The 12,990-nt window shown below is 30.0% G+C and overlaps 1 protein-coding gene across 1 annotated transcript in view; it reads right to left on the bottom strand.

The window, feature by feature from the left end:
- Positions 1 to 612: 612 nt before the first annotated feature.
- Positions 613 to 12,990, bottom strand: part of LOC123271839 (alpha-2C adrenergic receptor-like) — a 334,634-nt gene continuing 322,256 nt past the window's right edge. Inside the window, exons 2-3 of the mRNA XM_044738329.1 lie at positions 2,987 to 3,364; positions 613 to 1,309 (exon numbers count right to left, since the gene is read on the bottom strand). Of these exons, the coding sequence (XP_044594264.1) occupies positions 644 to 1,309; positions 2,987 to 3,364 (1,044 nt within the window). The 3' untranslated portion in view covers positions 613 to 643. The remainder of the gene's footprint in view (positions 1,310 to 2,986; positions 3,365 to 12,990) is intronic.

Here is a 12,990-nt window from a genome sequence, read left to right as displayed (position 1 = left end):
GCATTTTGCCCTGGAACACCCCTTTGGCTTTGGAAAATATTTATCTAGTATGTAAATTAAGACGAATTTTATTAATTTATTTTAATCTTGGAGGTTTCCGAATCGCAAACATGAGGTCATATATTCACATTTACATGAATTCTGTTAACATTTTTTTACACAGAAAAAACAGATTTTTGAACTAAGTAAATTTTTATCTTTAATTTGGAATACTTGGTTCAAAAATGTTCTATTTTTCAATTGAAAAAAAAAAAAAAACTTGCACTGATTAATTTAAGAATTCTAAGACGAAAAATCAGAAAATTCTTAAACCTATTTTCAAAAGAATAAAAAAAATCAAGGAAGCAAAAATAATTTTCACCTTTTCTGTAATTTTTAAAATGCTGTAAAATAAAAAATGATTCTGAAATAATTTTACTCAATTTTTTTTTTTTTTTTTCTTAGAACCTTGATACCAAGATAACGAAATTCAAGAAATTTTTTTCTAGATTTGAGAAAATTTCGGTTTTAAAAAAAAATTCTTTGGGTAAGATATCATATTTTTTTTATAAAAAAATTAATTAATTAATAATAAATGAATTTTATCAATAAAAAGTAAATTTTTCTATCAGAACACGTTAAATAATCCAACAATAAAATTAATTTATTTATAAAGTATCCTACGAAACGCACGACGAAAGTCTTTATTGAATACTGTATAAATGACTGGATTAAGGGCGGAATTCATGTAACCGAGCCAGAACGCAATTACAAATGTTTGTCCAGGAATAGATAAAAATGGGAACAATGGTTTAACAATATATAAAAAGAAAAATGGTAACCAACAAGCAATAAAACTGCCCATTATCAAACCAAGAATCAATGTTGCACGTTTCTCCTTTTTTCGTGCGATACGACGTTTCTCCCTTTCTGGATCCCGCGGCTTAACTGGCTTCAAAACTCCGACTGGTGTCCCACAATCCCGACTATTGTTATTGCCCGACAGATTATTGTTACGCGATGAGGATGCATCACTGTTATTATCACGCTTTACTTTACCCATGGCTTTGCGACCAAATATTGGTCGGCACAAACGTAATTTAAGTGGTTTTACAACTGCACAGCGGGACACGACACCGCTGTCTGACGACGATGGATCGAATTCTGACACCATATCAACGTCAATGCCGACACTCGGGGCACGGCAACGTAATGTCTGTGGAACACTGATAGTCATCGATGGCGTTGTTAGACCTGAGTGACCCTCATTTCCGTTCACCGACAACGTTGCCTTTAGATTTGTCTTCTGCAGTGGCAGTGCCACTGAGACCTGTAGCGACAGAAAAAAGAAAATATTTTTATAAATAAATAACTTATTTTAGTAAATTTTACACTGAAAAAAAATTAACTTGAATCAAGAGAAAAATTTTTGAACCAAGAAAATAATTTTAAAGAGTTTCAGTGTCTTGTAACAAGATGAAAAATTTTTGAATTAAGTAAAATTTACTTAAACCAAGAAAAATTTCTTAGTTTCAGAACTTTTCTACTCAAATCAAGAAGATGAAATTCTTTAAAATTATTTACTTGAATTAAATAATTTTTTTTTTGTGTAGAGTTTGAAAGTGAATATTTAGTCAAGTGAAACCTAAAATTATTACACAAAAAGGAATTTTCTTTAAGATTTACTCTCAGATTCATGAGAAAAATTACTGAACTACACGGAAGAAAAAAAAATTTTAGGAAAAATTACAATTGTCACATTGTAGTCTAGGATCAGACTTTCAATATCTTACTATCAAAATTTTACATTTTTTAATTTATGATGTTACATCGTAAGATAGAGTCATATGGGGCAAGTGTACACACTTAAGCATTCAAACAAGTGTCAAAATTGAAAGATAATAAGCATTAAAGGAAAATAAAAATATGTCTGTGATAAAGTATTTATTTAGGTAATAATTAAATTAAAAAATAAAGTGTAAAACCTTAACATTTCAGAAAAAGATAGGTTAGTCCGAATGATTTAAAATGCGCACACTTACGCCGTATTGAGGGTAAGTGTGCGCGCACTCGTGTGGGGTAAATTTACGAAACTAAGGGAAGTTCGTAGATTTTTAATACCCTAAGCAGACTGATTTTAATAATAATTACATGACTTTGTTGAGTCATAACACAACTTCAAATGTTATGCTAAATAAAAAGCTCAAATACACAGTAAAAAATTTTCGTCATTGTGTAAAGTGTAAAAATTTGTGTGTAGAATATTACACTCTAGTGTGTAGAATTTAACATTCTCATGTGATGATTTAACACACTAGAATGTGAAATTCTACACACTAGAGTGTAATATTCTACACACAAATTTTTACACTTTAGATAATGACGAAAAATTTTTTACTGTGTACAATATTACCAGAAAAAAAATTAATTTACTTTAGTTACTATCCGCAGTACAGTGTGACAATTTTTGTCATGACAGCAAATTTTACCTTTACGACACCAGATTCTTAATATTTTCTTTTTTAAGTTAACGACGGATTTTTCTCGCATAAGCTAATTTTCGACTAATAAACCTTTAATTTGTCTGTGCATATCACGAACTTCTCCCACCCATTCATAAATAAAAGGGTTGAGCACACTTACTCGAGGTGACTATTTAACTAATTATTTTTCTTTGAAAAAAATTCTGAAGCAAATTTTCAAAAAATCAGTTCAACTGTGAAATATTTGTAAAAAAATAAAATGTGGTTTCGTGATTTCTTAAAATGCTTGATTTTCGCGTTAAAATAAATTATAAAAAGAAAAAAAAAACATTTTCTTGAAAGCGTGTCAAATTGTCCTGTATCCGGAAGTCTGTTATAGTGAAAATTTTTTTGTGCTGAGACGCAGCGCAATATAGCAGAGTCATTGTGATATCATTAAGGTAATAAATAAGTTATTTATAGAGCGCTATTTATTACAAACGGGGAAATATAAATTTATGCAACTCATGCGGTTAATTAATTACCTTGAGCGTATCTTTTTCATCGGTAGTAGATCCACCCCCAGGATCGGCTTCGGAAGTACTTACATCACTTGCGAAGTCACAAGTGACGATGGGAATTTGTACTGGTTGATTCTCGATGGTCGCTACATTTTCTAGAGTATTGATGCCGTGAGCCAGCCTAGGCTCCGTTGCCGAAGTAGACTGAGTGAAGCTTGTCTGCCGGATATCCGGTGACTCAGGTGGTGCCGCTGGCTGCGGTCTTGGTTTCTTCCGTATTCCTCTTCTCGCCCTCGCTTTTGCCGCAAAATATATGCGTATGTATACGAACACCATTATGCATGAAGGGATGTAGAAGCTTCCAAGTGCTGAATAGAGCACATATCCAATGTCCTCCGACAGCTGAAACGGACATAAGAAAATCTAGTGTTACTAACAATCTCAATGCGTGCTACTAAATTGTTATGTAGGTCGAGTATAGTCACAGTAAAAATTGGTTATCTTTATTGGAGTTTTTTTTATCGAATTTAAGTGAAATTATATTAAAAATATTTAAAAAGTTTGAAAAATCCAAAAGTGCACGACTCATAATGCTCATTTAATTACGAAATACCCTAGTAGAAATGATCAAGTTTTTACTCGATTAAATCTAGTATCTGGCTAGCGATCATACTTAGTAACTGGCTAGTATAATATCCAATAACTGTCTAGTTACTGGCCAGTTTTACTAGACATCAAATAAAACATGATGACACATAGATTTAGAGGTTATTTAAAATTAAATATGGATAAGTTTGTTACAACTCAAAATAATAATAAATCTGAATTTTTTTATTGGCTGTCCAGTCTATTGCACGAATTTATTTTAACTAATTATTTATCTAATAATTTATAATATCGTTCATCTGTATTCCCTACAGGCATAAACGATTTTAAAATTCGTATATAAATTTCTCATTAAAGGTAAATTTGACTGAAAAAATAATTCGGACGGCCCAGACCAGGAATCGAACCTGGATCTTTTGGTATCGCGCCAACTGCTCTTCCCTTAAGCTATCCAGTCTACAGAAAATATATTGTATAAAAATATCAATGGCGTTAAAGATGTACTGACAGTAGTCAAGTAAAAGTAATTAAAGTTCGTAGTTCGTTATTAAGAGGTGACTGAATGGTAATTCTGGACAGTGTCTCGGATAGCTTAAGGGTAGAGCAGTTGGCGCGATACCAAAAGATCCAGGTTCGATTCCTGGTCTGGGCCGTCCGAATTATTTTTTTAGTCAAATTTACCTTTAATGACAAATTTATATACGAATTTTAAAATCGTTTATGCCTGTAGGGAATACAGGCGAACGGTATTATAAATTATTAGACAAATAATTAGTTAAAATAAATTCGTGCAATAGACTGGACAGCCAATAAAATAATTCACATTTATAGTATTAACCAGTCTACAGAAAATATATTGTATAATAATAATAATTTTAAGGAACAGTGTAAATAATTTTAAAAAATTGAGTATTTAAATATAAAAATATTTATTTATTTATTTATCATTTTACTTCTGGTAGTGATTCTATAGAGGTGGTACACACTTGTACATAGAACCAGAAGGAATACATATTTAAACATAATTACAACATATTAAATATAATAATAAATTATTTGAGTACAAAGTAATAAGTACATTATTATATCAAATTTTAACAATTTCAATAATTCAGGTTTTTTAATTATTAAATTGAATTATTAAATAATCTGTAATATATTTAAAAAAATTGAGATAATAACCGAATTGCGGTAGTGCCCATGGGCAATCAAAACAAATACTCTAGACTGTCATCTAAATGAATTGTTAAAAATTTTACGAGGAGTTCTTCCAGATTTGCCAATACGTATAAAAACACTTTTAAAAATAACCGTTATTTTTATTTTTTTATTTTATTAATGTTTTTAGTTTTATATTTAAGAATATAATATAATAAATTCCTTGGCGGATCTGGAATACTGTATTACGGTATTATACGGTAAAAATACGGTCGATATGCCGTATGGCCACTGCAGATTCTGTAATATTACTGTAGCATTCTACTTGCATGGTAGAAACCGTAAAACACCGTAACGTACAGTAAAGAACGGTGAAAATACGGTATATAACGGTAAAATTACGGTACAATTACAGTAGCGTACGGTGAAAATACGGTAGAATATATACTTCTGAACTTTCCGCACTACCGTATTCCAATGGTAACCTACCGTCAAATATACCTTATTTTAGCGATAAGTTACCATACAATTACGGTACATTACTGTACAATTATGGTACTTTAGCGTACAAAAACAGTACTTTCTTTACCGGATAATCATAGTATTTTACTAAAAATTACGGTATTTCACCTGACAATCATGGTATCTTACCTTACAATAACGGTAAATTACTGTACAATCACGGTACTTTGTCGTACAATCTCCGTAATTTACGGTGTCATACTGTATTACGGTAAATCACTGCACGTACCGTACTCTACCGTACCCTACCGTAAATTTGCCGTACATTACCGTACTCTACCGCACTTTGGATCTGTTAGTGTTAATAAATTATTTCATAGTTCTTAACACTTTCATAAATGAAACTTTTATCCCAGTTGAATGTTAAATTCATAAATAAATTTTATAATTATTCCGTGTTATTTGATGTCTAGTAAAACTGGCCAGTAACTAGACAGTTACTAGATATTATACTAGCCAGTTCCCAGCTTAAGTCTAGTTAAACTAGCCAGTTACTGGCCAGATACTCGATTACATTTCTACTAGGGTAATAATGAAATAAAAACTTTTTTTTTTCAGTGAGCAACAAAATTCTAATTAGAGCGACTAATTATCATTACAAATAAATTTTGTTGCTTGAATAATGATCGAAATACTGATGATCAATGCTGGACGAGTCAATGTCTTCATAGATGTCTGCTTTATAGAACTGAAAATTTTCGAATCTATCTCTAGAGTGCTGGACAGAAATGATAGCTAAAATAACCAAAGTAACCATTTGTCTATAGTTTCTTAAATTTTGAAAGCTGTAGAATAATTTGGAAAATGATCAAACGTAAATTACAACTTAACAAAAGCTTTAATGAATTTTGAGGTACCTCTTAAATAATGTATTTACCATTCTTCAAAATTATTCGAGAGTTCAATAAATTTTGAAAAAAGTAATTATCGAATAGAAAGGGACTCGATAATTATAACTCTAAAAGCTATTACTCTACTCAAGATATCGACCCTTAAGATCACAAGGCTTTAAAATGATAATTGACTAGCATCCAAGAACTTAAAGTAGATAGTACTTCTCAGTCTCAAAAAGATTTACCGTATAAATAAATCAATCATAGAATTGTGGGTAAAAAATCACTTGAGCATTTAACATTTTGTTTTTATGTTCATTCACTTGGTTTATTTATATTTGTAGATATCAATGGAGCGTTAAATTAATCACTGTCCGGTGTTCTGTTCAACATACACAAGTGGAGCACGTATGTGGGCGCATACGCCAGCTTTTATAGATGACGGTAACTTTTTGTGGCATAGTAAGCTTTTTAAATCCTTTCCGCAACTTGGAGTGTAATCGGTGAAAGTACACTCGGATTGTATGGATCAAGTGGGTTCGCATACCCTCATGCCGTGTGTATAAGATAATGGTTAAAAGAAAAAATAAAACAACCTGAAAAATAGTGTGCGAAACAAAATAAAATGGATTTTTTTATTTTCGTAACCCTTTTTGACGTAGCTGGAGGATAGAAAATATGCAAAATATAACAACCAATTCGGCGAGCGTAAAATTAAAATTCATGAAACTATGAATAATAATGTTAAGTGGTCAATGGGGGGTTAAAATTGGAACGAGCTGGATGTAGGCCGGGTAGACGAATGGATATATGTATGTATGGATGTATGTATGGATGTAGCGCGATGGATGTATGGATGTATGTATGTGTGCGTGTGGGTACATATAGGATTGTCTCGCGTGAGAAACTCCAAGCTTGTTCGTGTGTTGCGAGTTAAAATTTACACTAGATAAAACATGTGTACAAAATTTTATCCGGTATATTTATTATCCATTTTATATATTAATATTTATTATAGTGTTTGGAAAACGGAAAAAATTTTTGTAATCTCTACTTCAGAAGTTTTATTTCGGGATGTATAAATATGTAGAGTTTTTAATCTGTTTAGTTACAATGAATTAAATACGCTTTCAATCGAGATAAAATTTTTTATAACGTATAAAGAATATTCAGAATTAAATTCATGTCAATTTTTATAAATTTAGAATTACAATGTATACAGATAAAATTCTACACTAAAAAAAAGTTAACTTGAATCAAAAAAATATTCTTGAATGAAGAAAATAATTTTGAACAGTTTCACTGTCTTGAATCAAGTAAGATTTATTTAAACCAAGAAAAATCACTTAGTTTAAGAATTTTTCTATACAAATTAAGACGATGTAGTTTTTCAAAATTATTTTCTTAATTCAATAGTGCATTACGATATAAGGGACTGTATGAAGTTATTGCTCGAGCAAAGCGAGTGCATTAAGTTCACAAAGTTCAATAATCGGCCTAAATCAACAATTTTAGATTAGTCAAAACTTTAATAATTATAAAGACAAAAATAGTGTCAGATCAGAGCAAGTGAAGCTGCAACGATCTCTCTCTTTTTTTTTTTTCTGTTAATGATTAAACAAAAGACAACTAACTGTCTTTAGCTAAGGTGATATTTTTTTTTTGAATTTGTCATGTAATAAGTATTGAGTACGATGAAGTTTATTTAGGCTATAAGGTAAGTAAGGCTTGACTTTTAAATTAACAACTTACACATTAATTTGAATTGTTTATTTATTAATATGTATTTCAGGGAGTTTTAATTTTTGGAATAGCTAATGCACTCAGACGAGTAGAATTTATAAATTTAACGATCGATGATAATTTATAAATTTAACGATCGTGAGAAAAAAAATTAGGAAAACGGTTGACCCTAAAGGCCATCCCTACAACTTTCCGCTCATTTCGTACTTAAGCGCACAAACCTACATTTATTACGTTTTTGAGCTCTTCGAGCTCAAAAAAATAATTTTCGTATCATTTTGAGCTCTTCGAGCTCAAAAATCTGCTAGAAGTTGAATAAAACACTATTTTTCAATTTTTAAACCCCAATAACTTTTGAATTAATGAACCGATTTTTACGTGGTTGGTGGCATTTAACGCAGTTTTCAAAGCCTTATAAAGAACTTTTAAGTTTAAATTGATCGAACAAGGAATTTCGAAGTAATTCCTAAAAAACGATTTTTTCGATTTTTTTCGTTAACGATAACTCACGAACGAATTAACCGATTTCGACCGGGCTAGCGTCATTCGACGTGTTTTTTATGTTAAGAGCTGATTAGTTTTTGGAATTGATCGGTCAAGCCGTTTAAAAGTGATTCCAAAAAAACCACATTTGAAAAAATTTTTTTTTGAAGTTTTTTTCAGATTTCTCAAAATCTACTGGTTCGAATCGATCCAAATTATGGTCAAAATCTAAGTTTAGTCAAACCCTTTCGAATGGTGCCAACCGCGATAAAATCGGTCAAGCCGTTCAAAAGTTATGAGAGGTTTACACACACACACACACACACACACACACACACACACACACACACACACACACACACACACACACACACACACACACACACACACACACACACACACACATACACACACATACATACATACATACATACAGACGTACGGACATCATCGCGGAAACATTCGGGGAGGCTTCTTAGGACCTCAAAACGTCAACATCCGTTGAAAACTCGATTTTCGAAAAACGGGGTGAAACCAATAACTTCCCGATTTTTGAAAATTTTCAATTTTCTTAGCGGGAAGTTAAAAATTCTATAATAAAATGTATTTAAATACGTATAAATACACATTCGTATCTTAGTTTTTTATAAATAATAATTAAGCGACAGTGAATTGAACGCTCATATTAATTGAGAAAATCCGCAGCGTATTACTTCAGATGATAAAAAAAAATTATTCCGATACGATAATTTTTTCGGCCAATTTTCCTGCCACATACACTGTTCCATAAATACAGACGTATAGACTCTAGGAAAGATTATTTTTAATTAAAGTTTTTTTCATGCCTACTGGTCAAGTGACTAGTGAACCTTATTCAAGCCAAGCGATGGACATTCCATCTGCACTGTTGGTCGAGAGACATTCTCTCTTTGCATTAGTTCTATGGGGTTCATCGAACTTGAATACTAGTAAAGCTGGAAGTTTTGTGGTATCTGTTCGAGTTGTAAAGATGTTAAACAAATGAAAGAAAAACGAAAGAAACTACATGAGAGCAAAGATAAACTTTGAAAAAATAAGGCTTGAATAAGGTTTACTAGTCACTTGACCAGTAGGCATGAAAAAAACTTTAATTTATATACAGAGTGTCCCAGAAGTAACGGACGCCATTGTAGCATCTGATAAACAAAATAATTCTGAGACGAAAAGTCCTTAGCCAATTTTTAATCAAACGCATAGATAATTAATTATTAATTAAAATAACGTCCTTTCATGCGTTAGAGAGAGAGCACTAGTGTCAAGTCAAGTGCGTCCAACGAAGACGGTTGCACGTGTGAATGTGTAAGTAAATATCCGAACAAAAACAGTTTCACTGTAAAAAATCACGCCAAGTCCACGTTCATAAGACTATTAGGAAAAAAAAATTTTTTTTTTCTTTACAAAAAGATACAAAATAAAAAAATTAAAAAATCCAAGTAACCGATATGATTGTTTATGATTTTCGGAAATTAAAAAAAATCTTATTGTAAATTTAAAAATTAAAAAAAAAATTTTAGAACGTATTTAGTGTGCGTGGTTGCAAAATATTTTACGTTTAATGAAATTCGTAAAATCTATTTATTAGGACTTTAAAAAAATTGAAATACACAATGACGCACACCAAGTACGTTCTAAAATTTTTTTTCTTAATTTTTAAATTTACAATAAGATTTTTTTTAATTTCCGAAAATCATAAACAATCATATCGGTTACTTGGATTTTTTTATTTTTTAATTTTGTATCTTTTTGTAAAGAAAAAAAAAATTTTTTTTCCTAATAGTCTTATGAACGTGGACTTGGCGTGATTTTTTTACAGTGAAACTGTTTTTGTTCGGATTTTAGTATTTTTTGTAATTATAATGAAAATTTACAATAGGTACCAACTTAAATCTCGTGTTGGCAGCATTTTTTACTGCAAATTATTACTTTTTTTTTTAACTGTAGTTGCGTATCTATAGGAGGATTATTACACATTTTTATTTTATCTAGTCTGTGGCGCTGACCTTTCTTCATAAAAAAAAAGTCAGGATCGAAATTTGAGAGCGAGCTATAGTATGTGCTGATAAAATTTAATAATTTCAAGTAAATAAATTGTTATAAGTGAATATAATTAATTAATACGGTGAAATAAATTATGAATTACTGTTATGATAAAAAAATTGGGTAAAAAATGTACCGTAGAATTAAATAAAATTTCGCAACCTCAAAAAACCGTTCTGCTTACAGTAAACACAATCGGTAGTCTGGCGCTCCGTTTACAACGGATTTGAACGGAACTTGGCGCCAGATTCTACCAAATCTGTGGATATGTGACTACGTTAGCTATAGAAACTAGTTAGTCATACAGTTAGTTGTGTCTTTGTTTGGCACATACTTGACTGGACACTGGCGCTCTCTCTCTCTAACAAATAAAGAGACGTTATTTTTAATTAATAATTAATTATCTATGCGGTTAATTGAAAAATGGCTAAGGACTTTTCGTCTCAGAATTATTTTTTTCATCAGATGCTACAATGGCGTCCGTGATTTTTGGGACACTGTATACATAATAGGTAAATGAAAAAAATAATTGTTAATTATTTTTAATGTTATTATTTACTATGTTAAACAAAATAATTGTTATCGAAATATATTTTATGTGCCTGACAGATTATTTGAATTGATCAAAAAATTGAAAAAAAATCAATTTTAGTTTCGAGAAAACTGCTTTTTTTGACGTGTCGAGAGTAGAGCACTTCGCTTATGGGGCGTGTAATAAAAAAAATTTTCTTATTTTCTGTACAATAAAATCACCAATTAAATGAATAAATAAAATAAAAAAAAAAAAAAAATAAAGTTGTCAATAATAAAAATAATTATTTTGAAAAGCAGCCTGCTCATGTCATTTATTTTCATTTCACAATGACAATGGCAATGATAAAGGGAATATAATGCACGCTGTCGCATTGTCGTAAAAACTCTCGAGACTCTGGATAAAAAATGGTTAAATAAAAAAAAAACAAATACACAGATCCAGAGATGGTACGAGGGCAAGTGGTGAGAAAACTCGAGCTAAGAGAGGAAGGGGATTGGCTCTGAGAATGTTGTTGATAGTGAAAAAAGAGACCGAGAATTTTCTCGGAAAATAGGGTAAGAGAAGAACAGAGAGATATGAAGCTTTCTTTGATACTCTCGACCTTCATTTTACCCTTGAAATAGTCAAGCTAAGATGGAGGGCTAAAACGAAGATGCTTTAAACGTATGCTTATTTTGTAATTATGTATATATTTCATTTATTTTTCTCATGATATTACTTTCAATTTTTACTGTTAATCCCCTCAATTTATTTACGATTTAGAGTAATCTGATGGCTTAAGTTCAAAACAATTAGCGTCAACTCCTCACATTCTCCGGGATTTAACTTTTTATAAAACTTTTTAGTTTGTTTACTTTTTTTTTTATAGAGTTTTAATTGGTTTTAATATTTATATTCATGACAAAATAAAATAATTAAAAACGAATTTTTGAGCTATTAAAAAGTTGTTGAGCAAACTTTAAACTTTTCTCCGGTTATTTTAATTTATTATTATTATTATCATTATTCCGTTTGCTTTGTTTTTGTTAAATATTTTAAATTAATTTGTTCATAATTGTTCAGCTTAAAAAGAACTTTTGTAATTAGTTTAATATTTTTATTCATTTTTATATTAAATATTAACCTTTTAGTTTGCAAATTCAGTCTTTTTTTGTTTTTTAATGCTCTTTAATTTTAAATCCTTAATTTCATTTAATTTTGCATAATACCGTAATCCAATTAAAAATCACTCAGCGTTAATGCAATTTTCACAATTTTCTCTCTTTGCGCTTTTATTTTCGCGCGTTAGTCATTAGCTTGGATATTTTTATTCTAAAATTAAAAAAAAATTTTAACTGTCCAATTTAAAAATGATTTGCAAAAATAAAAAGTTATTAATTTCAGTTTAAAAATTGACGAAAAAATGTTTTGAAATATTTTTCACTTTTTACACTGAGAAAACAGTTTGTTTGATTTAAATTCGTAAATTTATTTAAAATAACTTAAAAATACGTATTAAATATTACCTAATTCGTTTTATTCAAATATGGATTACTTTTAACCATACATACTATTTTGTTTCAGTTTATTTGATTGAATTTGTCTATTTATTTCATTCAAATAAGATTAATTAATAGTTAACAAATATCGTTTGAAATGAACTATGCGGCGTTTGAGCCGCTACTGTCGCTCTATGAGTTATCGTGATTTTAATACCTTTATCTTTGCCTATTTTAATTGGGTAGTTTTATATACATGTATAAATTTTTGATAAATTTAATAATGGAAAAAAACTATCAAAATCCAACTTGCACCTAATAATTTTAGTTTTTTTTACAAAATTACCCTAATAGAAATTATATAAATAAACTTATCCTCATTGCTTTCATAACTCTAAAAATATGTCAGATGTTATTTACCATATACACATTGTAAAGCATGATTTCTTTACCGAAGTTCTAGTATAACATTTGTTTATAGTTAACAAATCTGATCTGACTGAAATATATGATTATACACGGAAAAAAATTAACTGTCGCTGCAACAGGATTACTACTGTTATTGCGACTTAATAGTAAAATATAGTTGGGTCA

Source organism: Cotesia glomerata, linkage group LG9 (assembly GCF_020080835.1).
Source record: "Cotesia glomerata isolate CgM1 linkage group LG9, MPM_Cglom_v2.3, whole genome shotgun sequence".
NCBI classification, from domain to species: Eukaryota; Metazoa; Arthropoda; class Insecta; order Hymenoptera; family Braconidae; genus Cotesia; species Cotesia glomerata.
The sequence above is the reverse complement of the archived record's forward strand: the minus strand, read 5'-3'. Positions and strand labels throughout refer to the sequence as shown.